General features: G+C 43.7%; 1 protein-coding gene across 7 annotated transcripts in view; it reads left to right on the plus strand.

The window, feature by feature from the left end:
- BACH2 (BTB domain and CNC homolog 2) overlaps nt 1-24,747 on the plus strand; it is a 193,388-nt gene that overhangs the window by 158,995 nt on the left and 9,646 nt on the right. For all 7 annotated transcript variants that reach the window (XM_071741325.1, XM_071741326.1, XM_071741323.1 and 4 more), the window contains 2 exons: nt 12,216-13,760; nt 22,745-22,951. In XM_071741325.1, coding sequence (XP_071597426.1) covers nt 12,216-13,760; nt 22,745-22,951 — 1,752 coding nt within the window. The remainder of the gene's footprint in view (nt 1-12,215; nt 13,761-22,744; nt 22,952-24,747) is intronic.

The raw sequence follows: 24,747 nt of genomic DNA on the forward strand, positions 1-24,747 counted from the left end.
AATCCTCAGAGCTGTTAGTAGCCATGCAAGAACAAAAATGAGGTGAACACAGAAAAATTGCGTGTCCAAATACTGGAAATTAAAAAGCAAGGCAGGGCAGGAGGGGAAGGAAAACTGAAACAAATGCAGCATTTGGCAAGTTTAGTTTTAAAAATATAATGTCTGCAGGAAGCCAGGATATTTATACAGGGCGCCAGCCTACCACTTAGTAATTCTAATTGCTGGGGTACCTCATGAAGAGCAGTAGTAAAGCCTGTGACCTTTGGTTCCTTCCACAGCCTAGCAAAAGCATCTCTGGATTTGAAATGTTATGGTGTTTGCTGGGCTGCACTCTCTGCTGCCCCAGCATAAGGATGTCAGTGATTTTATATGCTGTGCCATGCTGGTGTGTGGTCACAGGCAGCACTGACACCATCAGCCCCATGGAAACCATGGCAGAGCATCCGTGAGCTGCATTGGATGTGGTTCAGCCCTGTCTCTGGAGCCTGCTTCTTCTCTAGCTCCTTTGTCTACTGGCTCTGTTCTGTGCCTTAGAGTGCAGCCTTGTGTTTTCCTAAAACATATCTAGCAGAGCCTGTTTCTTACTCCACTACACTATGCAAAGTATAATAGTAGGGCTTGTAGCAAGATGCCTTGCTGTGAAGTATTCCTTGTTTTTATAAAGTAATTACAGTGTATTTAATGCACTGTGTATTCAATAGGCAGTATTGTATAGGTTGCTCACATAAATAAATTCTACAGTTCTTGGGAAAGAGGAGTCTGTGTAATTTACCTATCTTTGTATTTTTTCTGCATTGTTGTGTTTGCTTGTGTACTAATTGCAGCTTTAGAAACACTGTACCATTCCTCTAAGCACTCAGTGACTTGGCAAATTTCTACATGTATTTTCTTTTCCTGCCTATTTTGGTATTTCCTAATGTAACTTGAAGTGTGAAACTTCTAGAGTTTCTCTTTTCATTACAGAAGTTCTTAAACTACTTTTTGTTTTCCCTCTTTCTCCCTACTTTAGCTGATGATACCCACCTAAACAGACCTTTCACAGACTCTTCTCTCACAATTTATGTTCTGTGAAATTTTTCCCACTCCTTCCTTCCCCCTCCTCACCACTCAACACTTTCACTCTTTTTTTTTTTTTTTTTTTTAAATCTGGGGGTCAGTTTAGTTTTCCTTTTGCAAAAATATGGAACTGATTTTAATTTTAAATTACAGTTTCATTTTAATTCTGATGATGCTCTTGGGTTAAAACCTGTTCCTTTCTGCTCATTTCTTCCCTGGTGCTTTCAGCATGGCTTGCACAAGCACACAGGCAGAGAAGGGAGCATTTCTGCTGAGCCACCCTCCTGTGGCCTCCTTCATTACTGTGTCCCAGGTTCCTAAGGTGCAAGTTGCATTGGAAAAACAAATGTATTGCCCACTGACAGATATCACAGTTGTATTTTCCTTTGCGTTATCTTCCAGTTTATGCCTGAATGTTTAAATTGCCAGTGCCAGTGGTTTTTGTGTTCTTTGTTGATTCAGTCACGTTGTAACCAAGTTTTTCATTCAGATAGAGGGTTACTTGAAACATTCTCGACTCTAACTTACTTTCCAACACCTCTACCTCCCCAAGTCTGACCTGAGCAGCCTGACAGTTTTCCTCCAAGCATTTTTATCTATGCTTGCCTTCAGGTTCTCTCTTGAATTTTATGTTGTCTGTGTTCTCCAGTTACACCCTGGCAGCCTCTAACATTGACAACATACCCCAAACCGTGTAATCATTTAGGAAAAATTGTCTCCTACCGCTGAAGTTCGTTCAGGTGTTTCTCTCAAGCAGTGGCACTTCAGCTGTCATTCCTCCAGTTTGGTGCATAGTATTGCAGGTGGTATTCTTTTCATGCTTTAATAAACTAGTGTTTGTCTTCATTGCCAAGTAAGGTTTTAAAATAAGGGCTTTGGCAGGTATCACATGGCAGGTTTGCTTGCAGGGGTGTAAGAAGTTCCTCCTTCCAGCTCAAGAGTTGCTTTGCCATTGATGTTTCCCTGCAGTGGGGTGACAGAAGAAGGTGTGCCCTGTGCCCTGGTGCCAGCAGGGCTGACCCACTGGCAGCCCCTCACCTCAGCACAGACCTTGGCACCTAAACTTCTCATGCCAGGCTGTGGCCTGGAGGAATCTCCAAAGAGCTGAATGTCCCCTTCCATTCAACAAGCTGCTGTGGATGGTAAAACCCAAAGCTGCCCAACAGAGCGTGCCAGGGAACGTCTGACAGAGACTTGATGTGCATCCTGACCATGGAAAAGCACTGGATCTTCCAGTCCTACAGCCTTTCAGTTTTTCAAACATACTCAGCTATGTTTGGTAAAGATGCCTCCTGTTTGCTGCACTGAAATGTGTCAGCAGCAAAGTATATGCCTGGTTATTTTTACCCTCCTTCTCAGTAAACAGTGTATTTTCTGAAAGTTGTGGCAAATTCAACAAATTAACTTCCCCTTAGAATTTTCAGGGATGGGAAGGATGCTGAAAACACCCCCGGCTACTGCCAGAATTTACAAAAGTGAATTCTTCATTCTCACTTGCAACCAATCTCACTTTCCAAAGAGCTTCAGTTGCACTTAATAACTCCAAGATAAAATAAAACTTGAAGTCATGGATTGAAATCAGCATTGCAATTCTTAGGCATCTTCTGATTTTGATTCATCTGACATTATTTCCCTCAGGCTTAGAGATTTTTTTGAGAATGCTTCGAAGCTGGGGCAGTGAATTTGGTTGAGAAAAACTCCAGGCACACAAGTGCCTTAACTCTTGCCCTCCAGCCATAAGTCACATGCAGTGAAACACTGACAGAACCAATAATGTAGGCATTGATCCACCAGCTGTTTACACCATCTTTGTGCCTGGTAATCAATTCTGAGCCACTTGCCCCGCTGTCGGCGCTGACGCACTTCTCGTGGGGCGCTGGATGCAGTTTGCATCCTCAAGGCAAGTCTAACATGAATGACCTCTCCTTCCTCCCCATCTCACCTTCTGTGGTTTCACCTTTCCACCAGGGCTATCCTGATGCTCTGCAGGCACTGTGAGATATTGGTCTCTCCCTCCCTTTTAAGCAGAGAGGGAGGAAACCTTTCGAAGCGCTGCCCTTGGACGTGTTTGTTGTGCTGGAGAAGGAAAAATGAGAAGTCATCTGGTTTCCTCCTTCGATTTGTAAATACTCTCACATAGGCCTTGAGGGCTTCTAGTGTAAATTTGTCATCTAGCTGAAAGCTAGGGCTGCAAAGGGAAGGACTAAGGGGGGGCACTCAGGCTTTTTTTTTTTTTCCTAAAGCACAAAATTGAAAGTTGGATGAGCACTTCCAGTGTGGCCTTTTTTTGCAGAAGTACCATTAAAGGGAGTTAAGCCATTTCTTGAATCTCTTCAGCCTGACACCTCAAGAGGCTGTTTGGAGGATGCACTGGAAAAGTATTGGGATACCCCTTTCATCCATCCTGGGTGTGACTTTGCAAATAGAAGCATTTTCAGTGACACTTTTTGCTAAAAAAAATTTAAAACTAAAAAAAAAAATTAGGTCTCAGGGACGTGAACTTTGAGTCAGGGTTCTCCCTTCCTCTAGTGTACATTTTTGCCCAGAGATGTCTATTGCAGTGGTGGTGTGGTGGCCTCCCACCCCTGCAATGTGATGTGATGTGATGCGGTGTAATATGGTGTGGGAGATACCAAACTGTCACTTGGACTCTGGGTCACTCTTCTGCCCAAATTTGTGTGTGCTACCTAAAGTGGCAGAATGGAAAACTGGGGCCAGCAGGATATCTTCTTAATCTAATAAGTAGTTTTAGAGTGAAAACAAAGGCTACAGTTTGTCAGTCTTCTCCATCAGTGACTTCTACATTCCTCTCTCATATAAATGCCCAAATAATACAAATAGCTGCATCTGATGCCTCTCACCTAAGTAGAATTTTAAAGAGTGATTACTCATTTTCAGAGCTGCTTTATGAGCAGATAGGGGAGATATATCTGTAAGCTGTTGGTGAGAGAACATTTAAATACTGGAAAATTAAAGAGAGCAAAAATGCAGTACAGCAATGCTGTGGCATTGGCTTACAGAGGCTGCTGTTTATCATCCCTTCTTTCTCCTGCCTCCTGCAGGTTCTTTCCTGATGTAAAAGGATTGTGATTTCAAAACAATTCTTGACTGTGTGCAGGCTTACTCTGTGCATATATAAAGGTAAACAGGGATGGGTGTCTAGTACCATTGGTTTCACTCATGAGACTGACCTGTTTGAGCCTGGTAGTATATTTAAATCTTTCTGACAATTTTCTAAAACCAAATAAGCTCATGCTAGGAAAAACAGCTCGCTGCCAGGCTCTACCATCCCAAGTAAAAATAACTAAGTAAATAACCAGGAAGTCTTTGAACTCTTAATGGAATAACAGCTTTGGTGACTGATTTTGGTTATCAGATTACACTCTGAAAATAACTTCTGCGCTATTCTTGCAATTGGCTGTAAAAGAAAAAGAATACAGTGTGTGCTAATTTTAGCAAATAAGATTAGAGTTAATATTTAATCCCAGAGACCTTCTTTGGGCTGTGGAAAAAAATAGCAGCAGTTAACGGTCACTAATCTTATCTCCTATTTCTAGCATGTGTTTGATTATATAAATTGTAGTGTTAGGAACATGTTAGCTAAGTGGGACAGTAGTAGTTTGTTTGCTACATCCTTGGGCTTATTAGAGAACGTCAGTGCTGAGATGGATTTAAGAGGTCTCCATATATGCCTTTGCACTTCCATGGCAACACTTAAACAAAATGGGTACCACAGTGGGCCCACAACGAGACAGTATACATATAATGGATTGATTCTGGGTTCTGCAATTAACAGCTCTTTTTCTTCTATGTTCCTGTTCAGTTGTTTTAAATTATTATTTAGTTTGGGGTTTGATATTCAGCATGGGAGTTTTGATTCAGTTTTCCTTTCTTCCCCACAAAAAGGCTTAATAATTACATCAGTGTTTGGAGATTAGAGGTGAGGAGTTTCCAACTTGTTTTTAGGTGTCTGATGATGAATTTAACCTAAAAATCAAAATACTAAAAATATAATCCATAATCCTACAAGCAGTTGCATGCTTCTCAGAAAACCTGTCAGTGCTCCTATAGATTTCAACAAAACTACTCAAATGCATAAAGGTAATAATCTGTGCTTCTACTACTCCATCAAAATTTTCTGCATTCTCAATGAAGGTCTAATGGTCTTAATTTACCCGCAGTTCTGTGGGATTAAATAATTAATGTTCTGCAGATCTCATTGTATTCCTGGAGGGAAAAAGGGGGCTCTATCCACCCATGCCACCACCAATGAGTTTCTAAGCCTCCCAAGGCGGCACTAAATTCACTGTTACTTTAAGAGTCAGGAAAAAAAAATCCCTGCATTTTTCATTCCTTCAGTTTCTTCTCAGCAATAGCACCCCATAGCAAACTAGACAATTCTTCTCTTTTCTTCATGTTAGTATGCACCAGATTATTGTAAACATTCTCTTGCTCCATTTTAGATATTGCATTGCCAAGTTTTACATTCCTGCATGTTTACAGTGATCTTTCCTTGCCCCTAATCACTCTTCCCCTCTTTAAATTGAACTCAGATTTTCTGGCATTTTGCAAGGGTTGACCTTCCCCATTCCAGATGCAGCTTTTCATACAGATGCCATTCGGAGCAGGGTTACCAGACATCCATGTTTCCTTTGGAAATAACCTTTTCCCCTCCATTCCCCCCTTCCCATAAGAAACTCAGTGTAGAACTGGAGAACTCTGTCTATTTGTCTGGGATTTTGAAACATCTGGATGTCTGGGCAGCCAGCTAATGAGCATGCACTGATGAACTCTGGAGCCCGTAGAGAGTCCAGCCCATCCACAGGAACTGTCAGACCTCTGCGTGTGCTCTGAGGCCACATCCCATGTGTTCAAAACAACACAGAGGTGTCCACAGCATGCTTGATCCACCATCGTGGAAGAGACCTGATACAAAAGGGCTCCAGAGAGAGTTCACCCACTGTGCTCTATCTTCTGTGGCACCTGTGGGCATGTGTACAACTGTATTTGAAATAGAATTTCTGCTCTAGAAGTCCCATACAAAAATACAGTGTTCCTAATGTGGATGTCAGCTAACCCTCCTCCAAATTTTAGAATGGAGCTCACCCAGTAATAGAAGAATGTTGTGCTTAAAACACACTATATAGTTGCATCTGTAATGCAACCTTATTTGCTAATATTTCTCATCGCTGACTCTTGTCTCAGCTTTTTATTCTCCCATCTGACAGTGATCAATACTATTTTCCTTCAGTTAGCCAGTTTTTCATAATAATACCAACCAAAGAAAGGAAGGATGAGAGTATATCATCAATATCTTGCATTTTGTGATAGAGGTATTGATATATATATATATTTTATTCAGGAAGAATGTTGGCAGTTGGATTCGGTGATCTTAGAGGTCTTTTCCAACTGTGACAATTCTGTGATTTTGTGTAACAATGATACAACTTTTTCTTTAGAAGGAAGCAGCGTTGACAGGAATCCATCAGGAAAGTATAATGAGAAGTGATGGAGGAAAATAAGGGAAGGAAGGTTTCCACACAAGGAAGTTTTAAGTAAAATCTGGCAATGATTTCCAGAAGGAAGTAGTGGAAATCTTGGCACTTAAATCAATGAAAACTAACAAGAGCATCACACTCCACGGGACTCTGAAAGGAGAAAAGCAATGTTGGACTGAACTAAAATAGATTTCTCTTGCTAATTTTCTGCAGGGCTGCTGTCTGTATTTGCCAGTAACTTCAATATGACTAATGCTGATTAGCAACTCTTTTGACACTGATTATATCATTGCATTATTTCCAGCCCGTTCCTTAGTGTCATAAACTCATGAGAACATGGAGATACAAAACATGTCCCCTGGCTTGGCTGGCTCAATGTGAAAGACAAACAGCAGATAAAGGGATGGAGAACTTTCTTTCTTTCATCTTAGCAGTGGCCAGGCTTGTTATTACCTTAACGCTGGGTTGACATAGACCTGCACACCACATGCTGAGCATGTCCCTGTGGGAGAACAGCAGAGGTAGAAGCTGCATGTGGATCCCCAGTGCTTGCTTTCTTGGGTTGCTGGATAGCAAGAAGATGTGCCAGGTGCCTTAGGTAGGGCTGCAGTACCTGAATCCTCTGTGCACTAGGTGTGCAGGAGGTTTTTAATGCCCACAAGACCATCTGGGGACAGGAGCAAGGCAGAATGGAATGATTCATATTTAGACTTGACAGGGAGTTTGGCATGCTTTAAGTACACAAGAGAAGTCCTCTCCTGGCCTACCTAGAAAGATAAGGGAAAGCAAGCCACCAAGGCTCTGAGAGATTGCTTGTTTTGCTTTGCTTTTCTTGTCTGTGTGGGTGTTGTTACTTTGTATGTACATTATACTTTTTCCCTGCTTGTTTTCCTTGTAGCCCGTCAGTTCCTTTTAACAATAGAAACGGGTAGAAATTGGAATCAGGCAAACCATTGGAGGACAGGGAAGGAGGGCTTGGCATACGAACAAGATCGTAGAATCATAGAATCATAGAATGGTTAGGGTTGGAAGAGGCCTTAAAGATCATCAAGATCCAAGCCCCCTGCATGGGCAGCGACACCTCCCGCTAGACCAGGTTGCACAAGACCTCATCCAACCTGGCCTGGAACACTTCCAGGGAGGGGGCATCAACAACCTCACTAGGCAACCTATTCCAGTATCTTACTACCCTCATGGTGAAGAATTTCTTCCTGATTTCTAACAGAAATCTACCCTATTTCAGTTTAAAACCATTACCCCTTGTCCTGTCACTACCCTGTCTGGTGAAAAGCCCCTCCCTAGCTTTCCTGTAGGCACCCTTCACGTACTGGAAGGCTGAATATCCCCAACTCTCTCAGCCTGTCTTCATAGCAGAGGTGCTCCAGCCTTTGTGGCCCTTCTCTGGACCCTCTTCAACAGGTCTGTATCTTTCCTGTGCTGGGGGCTGCAGAGCTGTACACAATATTCCAGGTGGGGTCTCACAAGAGCAGAGGGGCAGAATCACCTCCCACACTCTGCTGACCATGCTTCTTTTGATTCAGACCAGGATGCAGTTGGACTTCTGAGCTGCAAGGGCACACTGGTGGCTCATATCAAGCTTCTCATCTTCATCCCCAAGTCCTTTTCTCAGGGCTACTCTCTATCCATTGTTCCCCCATCCTATATTTGTGCCCAGGGTTGTTCCAACCCAGGTGCAGGACCTTGCATTTGACCACGTTGGACTTCATGATGCTGTCATGGGCCCAGCCTGTCAAAGTCCCTCTGGATGGCCTCCCTTCCCTCTAAGGTGTTAACCACACCACTCAGCTTCATGCCAGTCGGAGTTCTTATAGATTGACCTGCCTACGTAAGCATTAATTTCCATGGGGAATAAGGTTTAAAAGCAAACAAATCTTAGGCATATGGCATCTTAGTTACAGTAGGAGAAAAAATAGACAGAGATTGTCTTTGGCATGTGTTTTACCCATCCAGGAAAGGTCTCTCTCACATGTAAATAGAGACTGTTATGTCAGAGAAATTATTTGTTCCCTTCTGCAAACACAGATCATCTTGGTTTCATAAACTGTTTTCACTGAGATGCATCAGTCAGGTCAAGTAATTTTAAAAGACTGTTCTTACCTCTTCCTAGAGAAATGTGTGTGTGAGGGTAATACATGCAGCTTCAAAGCCTTTCCCAATGAGTTGTGCTCATAGCCATGCTCCAGCACCTCAACTCCAGCCTTCCTGCCAGAATGTGTTAGAGGGCAGTGCCAAAGCTTGTGAGGCTGAGGCAGGGGACCCTCCGTGGGAGCCAAATCAATATTTAGACAGCTTCAGGCACCAGAGATTGCACTGGCTTTCACACTTGGCAGCAAGCTTTGCATCCATTTGTTACCGAATTTATTGTTTGTGCAGTTTCAAGCACTGGCACTTGAGAGATTCCTCCCTGAGGGCAATGACAAGCATCGGCTGCTTGAAAAAAAAAAACAACTTTCCCCCTTTGCATCTGAAGACTGTGAGAGTGAGGAAACTTGTGTCACCGGGTAAGGAAGGCACAGGTTAGACCAGCATTTCCATCACCTTTCACTTGAGGCTTCTGCCAGGCACTGTGGGGACTCCAAGGCGCAGTCTCAGGCTCTGCTTCCGACACGTCCATCTCAGAACATCTGGAGCAGCTGTCTTGCTGCTGTTTGTTATCACGGCGGTGTGTTAGGAGCAAAAACCTGAGTCAGCGTGGGAGACAGCCTTGCTGTGGGGTGCTATGAGTCATCCCAAAACTCTGCATTATGCCTGCACTGGGGCCGCAGGCAGGCAGGCAGGTGAAACCCTGGCCAAGCACAGAAAATGATTTGATTTTATTTTGCTTTCCAGTCATCCCACCTAGTGGCCAAGTGACACAACTGCCAGGAGAGCTGGGTTTGTTCTCCAGGGTCCCTCCTTATCAGAAGGGACCCAAAAGCCCCAGATGGTATTTATGGCTGCTCCTACAGACCTACGCTGCTGCAGAGCTTACATGATGTGTAGGAATATGTAAGCCCCCACGCTGAAGATCTTATCAAAGAGAAACGTCAGCCTGAGAGTAGCTCATTAAGTTCTTGAGCAATTTTGCTAATCATGCTGCATAGATAAAATGCAGATAGGCCTTTAGTGAGCTGATAATCTAACAAATAGGCAGAAAGTGTAACACTGATAAAGCAGAGAACAGTTTAATAGCCAGCTGTAAATCTAGGCAATTCTCTACCGGAGGCATATTGTAAAACAGGAATGTGCAAATGTGTAAGAATGAGCATGAGAGTGCACTGTTTCTTAGAATAGCGGATACAGCAGTAATGCTATGTATGGAAAAGCTATTGGCAGCAATTCTAGAGGTGTTCTAAAATATTTTTCTCTTCATCAAAGTCTGCACTATTTGTTCTGTCCTCATAATCCGGCAACACAAGTCCAGATCTATGAATAACAAAGGCTTGGGTTTGGAAGTCAGGATTTTCTACAGAAACCTGAGAGCTCTACCATGGGTCCCCGAGGCAGTAGACCAAGTTATTCACTCAGATTTATGCAAATCATTTATTAATAAGGCCATCACAAATTCACGTCCTGATGTCTCACCTCACTCTTGAGCAGGTTCTTGCTCAGTGGCTTTGATTCAGTTGGGAGGACATAGAGAAGCATCTCACCTTCACTCTGTCCTATACCTGCTGGCTAGGATATCCTTCTGAGGAGGTGAGGAATGAGTTTGAATCTCTACAGGCTGGGGAATCGACTTGTTCTGGGCCCCTCTTCTGGAGGGGTGTCTATTTTACAAAAAGGGAAAATCATTGCTTCCTCTTCTGGTTTGTTTTAAAATAACAAACTGAGCTGGGAACACCTACCAGAGACATCTATAGCTGGAGGTTGCAGGCTGTGCATTCCAACCTCACACAGGTGTGTGTGTGTTTGACAGCTCTGAATCTCATCTAGATGCCTTTCCCTGATATGCAAAACACAGGGAACTCAGATTTGTGAACAGAAGCAAGCCAGGAAGGTGTCTGCATGAACTGAGACTGAAGTGACATGCCAGGGTCATGTAGCAGGTGACTGGGGCAAAGGGAAACTGAACTGCAGAACTCTCTCAAATCTCAATTTTGTGGCCAGACCACTGAACCTCCTTCTTGTGGAAAAAACTTTTATGGTGAGCCTTGTTTTTGGAGCAGCCTCTCACTGCTTCATGAAGAGTAAAATTTTTCCTGTACCTTTATTACCTCTCCATTGGGGGGAAAAGTAGCAGAAATTAGTGCTAGTGTATTTTTTTAGTTAAAAAATAGACAATTGCTATAGTTTACCACACAGCTTACAAGTTACTTGGTAGTTACGTGTGAAGATATCACTGTAAAAAATTGAGGGGTGGAACTGTTTATTTTTTAATATATGATATATGAATGTAAAATCTAGATGGTATGATGAGAAAAAAAAAGATGAGCATTGGTGCATAACTAAGACCTGAAACAGTTAGTTGGAGATGAACCAGTTGTTACTCTTTCTACAGAGAAAATGTTGCAAAATTAAGTACTGAGTTGAGACTCAGAGTCATTTGTATCACTTGAACTATGAATATGGATTCCTTTCCTCTTAGCTGTACCTTAGACTTACTGAAATCAGGAGCAGCACAAGGAGAATATCTCCATGGGAGGGAGAAAAGAGCTGTGCAGCCAGTAGTCACCTATTATTTATTCAAAAAAATGATAAGAAAAAAAGAAAGAGGTTTGCTCTTGGAAGAGGCGGAAAGATGTTTTCCCTTGAATTTTTCTAAAGTATCAAAATTTTCCTTTCTAAAATGCTTTTGATATTTAGGGGTGTCTTAAGCTTGAAAACACTCTTCACCAAAACTTTTATCAAGGCAGAAGAGTCAAATTTTAATTGATACTTTCAGGGCGGTGGGCTGCATCACATTTATAATAAGATCCATCCAAGAATTAGCAGCATCCAGGCCAGCCTGTTTTTTCAGTATTGTATTACAGCAGAGACTTAGTTTGTAGGTCTTCAAGATATTGTGAAAAAGCAACGCTCAGCTCAACCTGTACAATGACATACAGGAGCATCATAAAGGGAGTAGGGATAGTTAGGGATCATCATTGCTTGTCTGATAGATGAATAGCTGGTACTGAGCATTGTTCATTTCTGGATGCTAGATCTGTTCTAACTAATCTGTCCTTGAGCACAGATCCTATGAGGAGAGGCTGAGGGAGCTGGGGCTGTTCAGCCTGGAGAAGAGGAGGCTCAGGGGAGACCTCATCACTCTCTACAACTCCCTGAAAGGAGGGTGTAGCCAGGGGGGGTTGGTCTCTTTTCCCAGGCAACTCTCAGCAAGACAAGAGGGCACGGTCTCAAGTTGTGCCAGGGGAAGTTTAGGTTGGATATTAGAAAGAATTTGTTTACTGAGAGGGTGATCAAGCATTGGGATGGGCTGCCCAGGGAAGTGGTGGATTCTCCATGCCTGGAGATATTTAAAAAGAGACTGGATGTGGCACTCAGTGCCATGGTCTGGTAACTGCAGCGGGAGTGGATCAAGGGTTGGACTTGATGATCTCTGAGGTCCCTTCCAACCCAGCCAATTCTATGATTCTATGAACTACGTGATGAAGGACTTGAGATGATAGCAAGGGCTGATGGTAATGCTGGCAATTTCCCTCTCTTTGTTTTTTGCAGGTCACTGTCAGGGGATTTGGTCCATTGTTGCAGTTTGCCTACACTGCTAAGCTGTTACTCAGCAGAGAAAACATCCAGGAGGTCATCCACTGCGCTGAATTCCTGCGCATGCACAACCTGGAGGACTCCTGCTTCAGCTTCCTCCAGACGCAACTGCTGAATAACGAGGATGGGCTGTTCCTGTGCAAAAAAGATACCACCTGTCAACGCATGCACGATGAGGAGAACTCTGATGGAGATGAGGAGGAGACAATGGAATCGGAGACGTCGAAAATATCTTGCCCGAGAGAGAGGATGCACCAAGAGCCCTTCAATTTTGAAACTACTGTTGCTGGTGCAGACAAAGGCGAAGGGATGCTACCTGACTCTGACATGCTGAGAGATAGCAAGGACAATTTGGACAAAGATGCAGTAACACGGTACCCCAGATACAAGAAATACCAGCTTGCTTGTACCAAGAATGTCTACAACACATCACACATCAGTACCTCAGGTTTTGCAAGCACATTCAGCGAAGAGAGCTCTGGAAATGGCCTCAAATCAGGACTTGCTATGGGGCAGATAAAAAGCGAGCCTCAGAATGAAGAGAATGATGAAGAAAGCATAACACTTTGCCTGTCTGGAGATGAACCTGACATCAGGGATAAAGAAGGGGATGTTGAAATGGACAGGAAACAGCCAAGCCCTACTTGTGTTGACAGGCCAAAAAGCGGGTCTTCTCCTTCTTGCTTGCGGTCTTTCTTCAACAGAACAAAAAGCATAGATTTGGTTGGCTTCCCCAGCACTTCCCAACAGCACTTTGGCAGGAGTCCAGCATGCCCTTTTGAAAAAGGGACAACTCAGGGTGACCACAAAACTGATTATGTCCCTTTCACGGGGAACTATGGACAGTCCCATGCCATGCAGAAAGATGCTTCCAGCTTCACAGGGGGATCGCCACTCAGGGGGCCCGGCTTTGAAACTCTCTGTAAGCAAGAAGGGGAACTGGACAGGAGGAGTGTTATATTCTCTTCAAACACTTGTGACCAAGTAAACACTTCGGTGCATTCATATTCTGGTGTGAGCAGCTTGGACAAAGACCTCACTGAGACTGTGCCAAAGGGTCTGTGGGCTGGCAGTAGCCAGTCTCTCCCCAGCTCTCAGACCTATTCGCACAGTGGATTGACAGCTGATCACTTGCCGGGAAGGATGCGGCCAAACACCAGCTGTCCGGTGCCAATTAAAGTTTGCCCTCGCTCTCCTCCTTTGGAAACCAGAACCAGGACCTCCAGCTCGTGCTCTTCCTACTCCTACGCAGAGGATGGCAGCGGTGGCTCTCCCTGCAGTCTGCGTCTTTGCGAGCTCTCCTCTTCCCCTTGCTCCCAAGGCCCCCGATTCCTGGCACCTGAGCACCAGGAGCCCGGTGTGGTGGGGGATGGATTGTACAACCCAGTCCGAGCCCAGATTAAATGTGAGCCATCCTATGGAACAAACTCCAGCGATGAGTCTGGGTCATTCTCAGAAGCAGACAGTGAATCATGTCCTGTGCAAGACAGAGGGCATGAGGTAGGGATTTAAGATAAGTACATATATTGCAGTCTTTGTGACCCGATTAATTGCTCCTTGATTCTCTCGAATGACTTGGCGTTTCCCCAGCACTTTTTCTGTTTATAGAGGCAAAGAGTAACTTCTGTTTATCCCCTCCTCAGCCGAGTGTTCGTGGTTGACTTCACGTAAATAGGTCAGCCTGACCTCTGAGGTGTTTGGTGCTTATCAAGCTTTGGGGATGGGGCAATACCAAACTGCTGAATGATGAGAACCCATTGATGTGCTTAGAAGTCTTCTCTCAGTGTCCAGTCCTCTTTCCTCCCTCGCCCAAGGCTCCATTCCACATCCTAAGTTTACTGAGGTGGTTCCAGGCCAGCTTGTTATTGCTGCTGGTGTGTTTGAGCAACCTCGAGCTGTGCCTTTGCTGAGGGTCAGGCAGCCTGCAGCAAGAGCATCTGCTGCATAGTGCTAAAAGCCTGAGTAGAGAAGGCAGACAGAGTGGGAGGAGAAAAGAAGGTGTGAAATGACTTAAACAGTTGCATAGCTGGCCGCCCTCGGCTATGGGAATGGTATTCAAGTCATCTTCCCTCTGCATATATGTTTGTGTCTCTCACATATGCAGGTAATGGGTTTTGCATCTGTCAAGTGACAACTGAGATGATGTTTCCTGCCTGTGTTTGATGCTGAGCTCTGGCAGCCCTTGAATAAGTGGTCGCAAAGAGAAGTTAACTTTAAATTTACAGGACTGTGAGAACAACAGGGGACAGATTTCCATGCAGCTCTCCCATGAGAGGGAGCAGAAGGAGGGCAACTCTAGAGATGAGCCAGCTGGAGATGCTGCAGTGGCAACTGGCTGTGATCAAATAAACTGTCTAAAGTCACTAGTTTGAGGAAACACTTAAACCATAGAGATGCATTGTGGAGCCCAAAAACTCAAAAAAAACCCTGGATGTTTTCATAGTGTTTCATCAGGAAGCTGCATGACCTGGAAGATGTCTGTGTAAAAGCAGGTCTGGTTCCTCCTGTAATGCTAAAGTGCACCACATAGGGTTTGTGCCTTAGAGTGGGGAGCAGTGAATGCAAGTTTGTGCTTAGTGTGGGCTAGAGATAAAAAGAGTGAACATTCTTTTATTCCTCTATCTTTATTCCAGCTACATCCCAGGCTCTGGAAGATACCTTTCAGACAGATGTGGATGGTGCCTTTGGTTAGTTGCTTGTCTCTAAGGAAAGGCCAAGGAGCTTGGGTAGCCTCTGGTGTCCTGATCCCTGTCGTGCTGTACCAGTAATTCTTGTTTGTCCCTGTGTCTCAAGCTGGGGACAGTGCAAAAGGGTGAGGAGGCTCCTTGGGAGGCTGCCTGGGATACTGTACATAGGATCTCATTCAGGAAGCCCAGCAGCAGAACTGCTTTGTTTGGCCATAGGGAGGTTACTTTTTGAATCCCTGCCTTTACCAAGGGCAGAAGGGAGCAGGGAGTGGGACCAGGGGGAGCATCAAACCTCCACCCACGTGGGCTGCTTGCTCAGCAAGGGCTAATGCACAGCATGAGGCAACAAAGAGGGCAGGAGGTTAGCCTTTTGGGGCTTGATGACTAATTAGCTGTCATAATTGGCTAATTGTGTGGAGATGCTGCAGCAGAAGCTAGCCTGGAAGAGTCAAATGAGAAGGTTATAGGGGACTGGTGGTGATTTCCTGTAAAAAAAAATAAAAAATGAATGTGTGCAGGAGAGCATGGATGAGAGGAAGAATGTTCTCAAGAGAAGAAAGTGAGTGGACTATGGGAGTCCATCTTGGTGTGCTACTGGAAGGCAGATGTGTCTAACTCTGGAGCAGACCTAAGAAGGGTTTGCTTCACTTCTGATTTTGCCATTGTTTCATCCTAGGAATATTGTCTGCACCCTGATGAGCAAGTTTTCTCCCTGGGACTGCTGACAAAGGCCTTTTTTCTTTTTTCAAGGCATTTTCATTAGGACTTTCCTTTCATGAGGAAAGTAATGCTCCATGAGGCTGCACTGCACTATCCTGAGCAAGCCAAGGGTAAACAGATCACACCAGTGATTCAGTACAGATTGTTTTCTTCTGAAAATTGAATTTGTAAAGGTTGTTGCCAGTACAAGAAAGGACACTGTGGTCTCATTATACAAAATTGTATTTGTACAGCAGAATTGGGGTGTGTATATTGCAGCACTATTGCAATACTGCAAGATCTACTGCTGTGCACACTTCAGTGAATGTTATGTTAAACCAGGCAGTAGAAAATACCTAATGGCATCAGGAAATTCTTGTTTAAGTCACTTTTAGCAGTTTAGCTGCTATTAAAATGCCAGGAGATGTTCACAAGCAGTCTGAAATGGACTGCTGTCTGTCCTTCACCACCCCTTAGCTGGAATCTTGTTGGTTTGCCCTTGCTGTCCTGATGACTTCCCACATGGGTCCCCTGCCCCCTGTCATATCAGGTCACACAGTGTTTGCTGGGCTTCTCTTCAAAAAGCTCCTGATAAGATAGGTGAGGGTGACACTCGGGCACCCAGCCCTCCAGAGAGTGGCCATGCAGGCTGTTCTGGTGCAGGTGGGCCCTCTTTTGGGTGGGATGGCCTGATGGGAATAAGCCTGGTGGACTCTGACCCTCCCTTATCTCCTGGGGCTGCTCAGTTTCCCCAGGATTTGGACCCTGTTGCTTTAGATTTGAGTCGTGGAGTGCTGTCGGTGCCAGAACTGATGTCACAAAACATCAATTGCCAGTGTTTTGATTGTGTGAGAAGTAGGTGAAAGGTTTGTTCTCTCAGCCTTTTTTGGTCACTCTGCTTTCCCACAGGTGGATGCTGTTTGGGAGCACATACCCAAGTTGTTCTGTGCTAGGGCTTGGCATGAATGCCATATGGATGAACGTGATCCTGCTCCATGGCCCCTATCCTTATCCTATACAGGGGAATGAGTGTCAGAGGAGGTGAGGAGGTGGTGGTCCCCTATAACATAGCTGGTAAATCCTTTCCAAGGTATCTTTGCCTTCCTGTAAAGGGAACAACACAGAATCTTCTGAGATTTCCCTTTCTTAAGGCTTCCTGATAGAAACAGCAAGTGCAGCATGGGGTATCCCACTGTAACAGAGTTGCAGGAACTGGGCCATTACTTGATCTGCTGGGGCTTTACAGAAACATTTAACAGTTTGTGTTGCTCTTCTCAACCTCAGGGCTCCACAGGTTGTTACAAGTCAATTAATTGTTTGGATATAATACCAGAAAGAAGACTTATGCTTAGTGCTTGCAGGCAGGTTCTGACAATCCTGCTTAAAATAGGAACAACAAAACAATAAGCCCTGAAATAATGAATTGTTGAAAAGGAAGTAGTCTGTCAATCTGTTAACCTACTTAGGAACAGAAGCTTCTCTTGATATCAATTTTCTACAGCAAGTATCTATGTTTTTTTTTTCCTGTTAGAAAACTTGTGAAAAATATTGCTCTGCTATATCAGTTAAAAAGAAATCTCAGCTCAGTCTGGTTGCATGAGTGAGTTTTCTTAGGAGAAGAATAAACAAGGGTAGGAGATGGCAAAAGGTAGAGTTTTCCAAGAACTATTACTGTCTGGAGAATTGCATTCAATATGTCTTTCATTTATATTTCAAAAGAATTTCCCGCCGGGGTTAGTGGCTCATTTTTCAAAGGAAATTTTCATAAAGGCAGAGCTAATACAACTGGACCACTGAGGATATTGTAGGTCCAAAACCCTTGGTGCTGATTGACAGGCAGCCACTTTTTCTCTGATCATTTGTTGATTCTTAACACAGCCAAAGCTCTACCAGAAATCTACTGGAGCTGTGCTGAGTTACCTAAGTTGAGTCTTCTCAACTTTATGTTTCTGCTCAGTAAGAAGAGTTATGCAGAAAGGAGGCCAAATGAGAAAAATGCATCTTTGGGTGTTAACTTGTTTTTATATATAGTTTGTCCCCAGAATCTGGTGGTCGGCCACCCCAGCTTTCCTGATCTTACTAGGTTTATTAGTTTGAAAATAAGAAAGTTGCTCTCCATGTTCTCCTCTGGTAGATGTTGTCCTGATCAGGATCCCTGGCATCATCATCAGAGCACTGGGAAATGTGTTTGGCAATATCTGGTAAATGGAGTTTTGTCAAACATTGGTCTGACAAGATAAACTTCATGGCAGGCTTGTTTTCTTTCCTTCCTCCAGTAGAATATTACGATTACAACAGTGAGAGTTTTCCATTACAAGCTTGAAATTTCAGGGAAGCCCTTTTAAATATTGCAATATTTCATTGCAGCTTGCAATCTATCCTTATATCCCCTGAGCTTGAGCCCTTACTGGAGCTCTTAAAGGACTTCTGCCACTTCCTGTATTTTTTCTACCAAAGCAAGTTTTTCAGAGAAATACTGACTTTATTCCCCCTTGTTTCACCACCTTACCTGCCCTTCTCAAATGCAGCTTCTGTTGGGATTTCTGTGGACAGGAAGAGGTCAGCCCAGCATTTCATGCACCAGTGCGGTGTGATCTGAATACAAGTCCAAGTCATGGGCTAAAGAAAGAGAACTCCATCCAAATCTCCTTATCCTTGGGTTAAAACCCTCAGCCTTGGGACAGGCTGCTCCTCCCAGTCCTCTGGTGCAGGTGACAAATGAAAAGATTACTCAGGCTGCTTCCACTAAGTGCACAGCCATGCCCTGTCAGGCAGTATATGCTGACCCAAACACCTCTCATGGCCCTCAGGAGGTGAGGTTGGAGTTGACCCTGGGCAATTATTTTGCCATCAATTGTATTGCTGCAGACAGGACAGGCTGTTAGCCAAAGTGGGACCTGCTGATCCAGCCTGTTTCAGACCTGGTTTGTAGACAAAAAGTTTTATCTTCACTGCCTGGGTTCACCATTCTCCTCTTGCAGTCTTCTGCCATCTTGGTGTGGTTGACACCTGAAAAGAACTGGTGGTTGGAAAGCTTGACTTACACCAGGAGGCAGCCACGGAGAGGGAACATGGAGAGTGCATCCTGCCTGTCCTCTTGTCCTCTCATGTACACAAAGTGAGAGGACACTTGTGGTGTGGTTTTGTGCTTCTTAGATAACCTCTGTCCAAGTGAAATTTGGTAGGTCCCTATCCTGTGGGACCAGAAGCCATGCCTGAAATAGTGTGTAGGCAATCAAGTCTTTAACATAAGTGAACACACTTCAGTTCCTGTCCTGGGATGAATTTTTTCCTGACCATTTTGTGGAAAACAGGGTAGCATGGTAAGAAAGATACTAGGAAAACAACACTAATGTGTAGAAGTCTTCTGTGTGAAGCAAATACCCCTCTCTGGAAAAAAAAAAAAAAAAAAAAAAAGCATTGATACGATTCAGCCCCTGTATGGTAGATTGCTTGAATGGGTTGTGAAAGCCTTGCCCAAGAGCTGGGCAATTTCAAGTGTCAGAGTCTTTTGATAACTCTGGCTTTCTATTTAAGGACACTAAGGCAACAGTTTCGTTTCTTAGAGAATAAATTTATGGAGCAACTGACCAAGATTTTTAACTATTTGTAAAGGTCAAGCTGGTACCTTGAGTTCTACGCCCAATACCTAATGATTGCTTTTTCTTTCAGATAATACATGAATCCTTTTAGTCACTGTGATTTTAAGCCAGATTTGGGAAATCCAGTGTCTTTACTAGCCCTTGTCAGCTCAAGGAAGATGATGTAGAAATTTAGATATTATGAAGGTGTGAAAAAGCTAATGTTACTCATGAGATAAGGAAATTCCCAACACTTGCCATATTTTAATGTGAGTGAATACGGGGTCTTGGTCCTTTATTCCAAAGAAAAAGAAATGGGGAAGAGTGAGAGCAGCAGTAACTGAGCAGGACAGGAGTAACTGGCATATGATCCAAGCTGGCACTAACTGGTGAAGCTTGAAGGGTTTAATTGGGCCTTTCATGTGCTGAGTCAGTGGCTGTCCCTGTCTGTCTACATCGCTGCTGTTACTCAGCCACTCAAACAGGGACATTTACAGTGTCATCTAATGCAGCAGGGGGAAATGAAATGCTGCAAAAACATAAACAAGAATGCCAGTTTCTTTGTTGTATGGTGGAAACAGAGCTTTTATTGTTGGTGTAAAAAATGCAGGGAAAGTAATTGTGGTGATAGGGAAGATTTTAGAGCTCTGTGCAGTTAGCTGTGGCTGAAGTAACTCCTGGAAGGAGTAGGGATCCCACTTACATTTCTAAATTTTAAAGAGTCTAAACCTAAGAGTACACAGTCATTTCCTGTATAAAATCCCTAGTTACTAAAAAGAAAAGTTTATGAGCAAACATACTTGCTGAGTTTTCTTACACATCTTTTAGAAAAGATTGAATATCCTTGTTTTCAGACACCTCACATACAACTTCTCTCAGAAGCTCCAAGATTCAGCATTTTTTTAAAGTCTCGTTTATGCTCCTTCTAGCACCCAGGAGGCAGCAGAAGACATGCAGGGTGCATTGCTGTCTAGAGGCCTCTCTGACCCCCATGCCAACATCAGACACTTGGACGCCAGCTGGTCTCAACCTTTCATTTCGAACAGGTCCAAGTGGGTCAGGTGAATCCCACCCATGGCACAGTCATTGGCTCTTGCAAGTTGACTTACCACTCTCTTGTGACAAATACCAGCACCACTGGTCTCTCACTGCAGCAATACCCTGGCACATTTTTTCACTGTGTCCGTGCCAAAGGCTTGGAGTGGTTGACAGCTTATTGCAGAGAGAGAGAGGGGCAATAAAAATGCTGCGGATGGTGAAGGAAATGAGTCTGACTCATTTCCACTCTCTCTTTCACATTTTTAATCCTGTGCAGTGCACCCTATGACAGAAGAGGGATTATGCTGAGTTTACTGATAGCAGTCTCTGTCCTGCTGTGTACACGGGGTTTTTTCCTGTCCTTTAATTTTTTTAATGAATCTGTTTCTATTTATTTTCCCAGTTACCTTCAGTGACTTCTATCTGACAGATTCATGTTGTTTCTCTTTCATTCCCATTCCAGCTGCAAGCACATCTCCTCCTCCTAGGTAAACATGTTTTGGAAGTGGGAGGGAGGAATAGAGTTAACATTGCTTTCTTTCTTCCCTGGACTTAAGAAAATAAGGAAAAATTCAGAATTGTAGGAAACTGTTGTGTCTTTCAGAGGAAAGCACTGGCTGTTTCTTTTTCAAACCCTGGGTTGAAGCTTGAGAGAAAAGTAGATGGCACTGAGTTTATGTTGACCATCCAAAGGCTAGGGAGAGGAAATCACATAGGTTTCATGTCATTAACTAGCAGTCTATAAACAAGGTAAACATCACCATGCCTAAGGTCAGCTTTTGTGTGTAAAAGCAGGAATGTGGGGGGATTGTGGCAGTGTTTGGTGTCTCTTGCTGGTTTAAATTGACCTGTCAAGTAGTGTGTTAAAAAGCTGCGCCTGGACACAAGGAGCACGAAACCATCTGAAAGGATGTGGTGTTTGCACTGAATTTCACATAGCCCAGGCTTGGACATGCAAAGAGCAGTTCTAGAAGAGAGCAAGAAAATGCAAACTCATAAACAAGGCAAGGTCTGGGTTCCCAGCAAGACCTGTGACTGTCAGTGCCTTAGGTCACAGCTGTGTTTTTGTGTAGGTGGGTCCTCAGCAAACTCTCCTGTATAAACAAACAGTTCTTGAATGAAAGTAACTTATTTCTAATCTGTAAGTTATTTTCTTTATCTCCAGATAATGAAAGAGTACCGTTTGAAGATGATAACGATGTGTTAAATATCAAGGGATCCTTTTCAACTTCTATCTTTTGCTTTACTGGAGTAGTTTAAGTTGTATCATTTTTGGTAGCCTGCATGCAGAACAGCCCCCATGTTCGGGAGGTTGTGTTGTACCAAATGGGGACAGAAATATAAATATTTACTGCCATCTTTTGGGCAGTGTGGGTATGACAGAAAAAAAGAAAGAGACTCAATCGAGTTACTCAGTTGTCATCTCTAGCTTTGTCAACTAATTCTTACTTAACCACCAAACACATAAGTCCACTGAGAAACATTACTTTTTGGATAGTCAGGTTATCAGTCTCAAGCTACAAGTGAAGTGAGGTTTGATTTGAGCAAGCTGATAGATTTTGGGGGAAAAAAGCAAACAGAAGTCCTTCAGCACATCCACCATCTCCAGGTTTTGAAACAGTGTGTGTTTGTTGCTCCAAGCTGTCAGGAGGTTTGTGTTTTGCTTTGCTTTAATGCTTATTCGATAGGAGTTGGAGAGATGGTTGAAATTCCTGAGGTCAGAACCTGGAGCTGCTATCTCATGGTCTACAGTCAAAATGGAATGGCAGTTCATGGCCTGAAGGATGGATGTTTTACTGCAAGTAACTGAGGTTTTAGATTGTTTGGGGCTTTTTTCAAAACAATGCAGCTGGGGTGCTCTACAATAAATATGAGTTTGCTAGCAAATACTGCTTTATTTCAAAAATGTAAGGTAGGATATGCTGCATCACAATCCTCTGACTTTTCTTATGTGGTGTACCTCTCAGTAGAAATGCTGCTTAAGCAACCTTTCCTAATTGGGATATGGTATTTTCTATCTACTATCTACTTGAGGTGTCCGATTGCATCTTTAACCTCACACCTAATCAATCTTTCAGTCCTGCAGGCCAGCAGGTTTTCTGCTGCAGTAATAGCCCATTGTTTGAAACTAGTTTGATATTAATAGCAGCAAGGTACTTCACTGTTTCCAAAAGGCTGTGTCTCTTAGTGGTCAGAGGCTGCTTTTAATGCAAGCAAATCTCTTATTAGAGCTTTTTAGAAAGATGATTTTTTTACCTAGGATTGGTCTATATTCAGAGCAATTATAATCTAATCCTTACCATCTGGATCTCCACAGTGTACCACAAGGGAACGTTAAAAACTTGCTCCACGTAAAACCTGTTGTGTTTATTTAGGAGGCGGCAGCACAGATAATTGTCCCTCCTCTCACTGTTGCTAAGCTTGCACTCAGCAAGCAGAATATGACTCTTTGCTTCTGTCTTGTGTTTGTTTGTTTTAGGTGAAACTTCCTTTCCCTGTTGATCAAATCACAGATCTTCCAAGGAATGATTTCCAGATGATGATAAAGATGCACAAGCTAACCTCAGAGCAGCTCGAGTTCATTCACGACGTCCGCCGGCGCAGCAAGAACCGAATCGCAGCTCAGCGCTGCCGCAAGAGGAAACTGGACTGTATTCAGAACCTAGAATGTGAAATCCGAAAGTTGGTGAGTGGTCTGCTCTCAGCCTCCTGCTGCAGGGCACTCACAGTAATTCCTGTCCAGAGTTTAGCTGGTTCAGTCAGTTTGTACATAAGTAACTGAAGCCACTAGTATGAAAATGTCATACCAAAATCTATAGTATGGGTGAGTATATAATATAGATGGAAAATACAAAATTCCAGTGGAATGAGGCCTAGATACCTCTTTATTTGAGAACTGAAAAGCAGATTTTTGAGTAGGAAGAGGAGGGAACCCTTTATCACAGCTCCCTTCTTGCCCCCAGTACTTATAGTGTGTCCAGAAAGGCATTTCCTCACCCAAGCCCACAATAGTCTGTGGATCGGGGATTAATAGAGTGCTCAAAGGAGACAGGTATGAAGAGATCCTCAGAGGCTTTTTCGTCCAAATGGTGGTGTGGCAGGGTGTGCTTCATCTCTGCTTAGGGATTTTCTTTTCTTTGTTGTTTCTTGAAGGCAGCTCAGCATTCTCAAGACATTTCTGCTTGCCATGTGTTCTCTTTAGCTCTTTTATTTACTGAACAAATGGCAAGAGAAGTGAAAGGCCAGGAATGTGAATATCCAGACAGATGGACATGCCTTGGTGTAGGTCAGTGAGATGGCAAGGACATGTTCCTCCTTCTGCTGTCTCCTTCCCTGTCCTTCCCCGGGTATGCCATGGACTAGAGCTCTCTCTATGATTTGAGTACCATCTAGCACAAAAGGCCTGTTCCCACTTCACACTGTTTTTTCTTAGCTTTCTTCTAGTCCCGTGGACCAGGCTGAGATGCCAACTGTTGGTTTGCACCAATCCTCCTTGATGTGTGTCTCTGGTCAAAGCATGCCTGGGGACAGGTCTCCTGTGTGGCAAGGACAGTGCTAACACATTATAATTTAGGAGAATGAGGTGACTGGAGTGGTGCTAAATGGCTGCTCAGTAAATCCCTCTCTCTTTCAGTCACGGTATGAACATCTCAGATGCAGTTTGGGTGGCTAAACACAGTTGTCTGCAATATTGACACTTGTGCTGGAGCTTATTGGTCCTGGTTCCCTTTATAGTCAATGAAGGGAAATAGATACCTGTCATAGGTCTTATTTGTCTCATCCTACAGCAGAGGAGGTGATGAACACAGCCTCCTTTCCTACAGCCCAGAAATGCCTATTACTCTCCATCTCTAAGCAAGATCACATGGAGAGCCATGTCAGATGTGGACAGGTATAGGCCTTCTGAAAAGAATCCCCTCCTTTGTGACAGTGCCACTGTGGTTTGACCTGCTCCTCTTCACCTACCATCCTTTCACCATTGAGAAAACAGTCTGGTGCACAACAAAAAAGAAAGATTTGAGACAAAGGTCGTGGCAGAAGGCATGTCTACAGGGTGTCACTCAGTGGGAGCAATGCAACATTGGAACTTCAGAACGGGTTAACACCTCCTCATCTGTTTAAAAGTCCTAAAACCTTTCTGAGATGTCAGAAATAATGTAATAGTCACAGTTCAGCTGTTGGGAGGAGTGTGGTTCTGCAGCATACAGGACTGGACAGTTTAATTGCATATACACATAATAGATTTAGGAGTCCAGCATTAAACCCAGCCTTTGGATATCATTAATAGGCTTGAGTGATAAATTAGTTCATTCACATAGACAAAACAAAGGGAGCTGTAGCTGATTTCTTTACTGAGATCTCTGTGTACCCAGCTTCCACTTAAGTTAAAGTTTATTTGGAGTCTTTGAATGAACGTGCACATTTAAAACATGCTCAGCTGTAAATTGAACTTGATGGATGGGAGGAGCAGGATGCTTCTTG

The sequence above is a fragment of the Heliangelus exortis genome, chromosome 3 (genome assembly GCF_036169615.1).
Source record: "Heliangelus exortis chromosome 3, bHelExo1.hap1, whole genome shotgun sequence".
NCBI classification, from domain to species: domain Eukaryota; kingdom Metazoa; phylum Chordata; class Aves; order Apodiformes; family Trochilidae; genus Heliangelus; species Heliangelus exortis.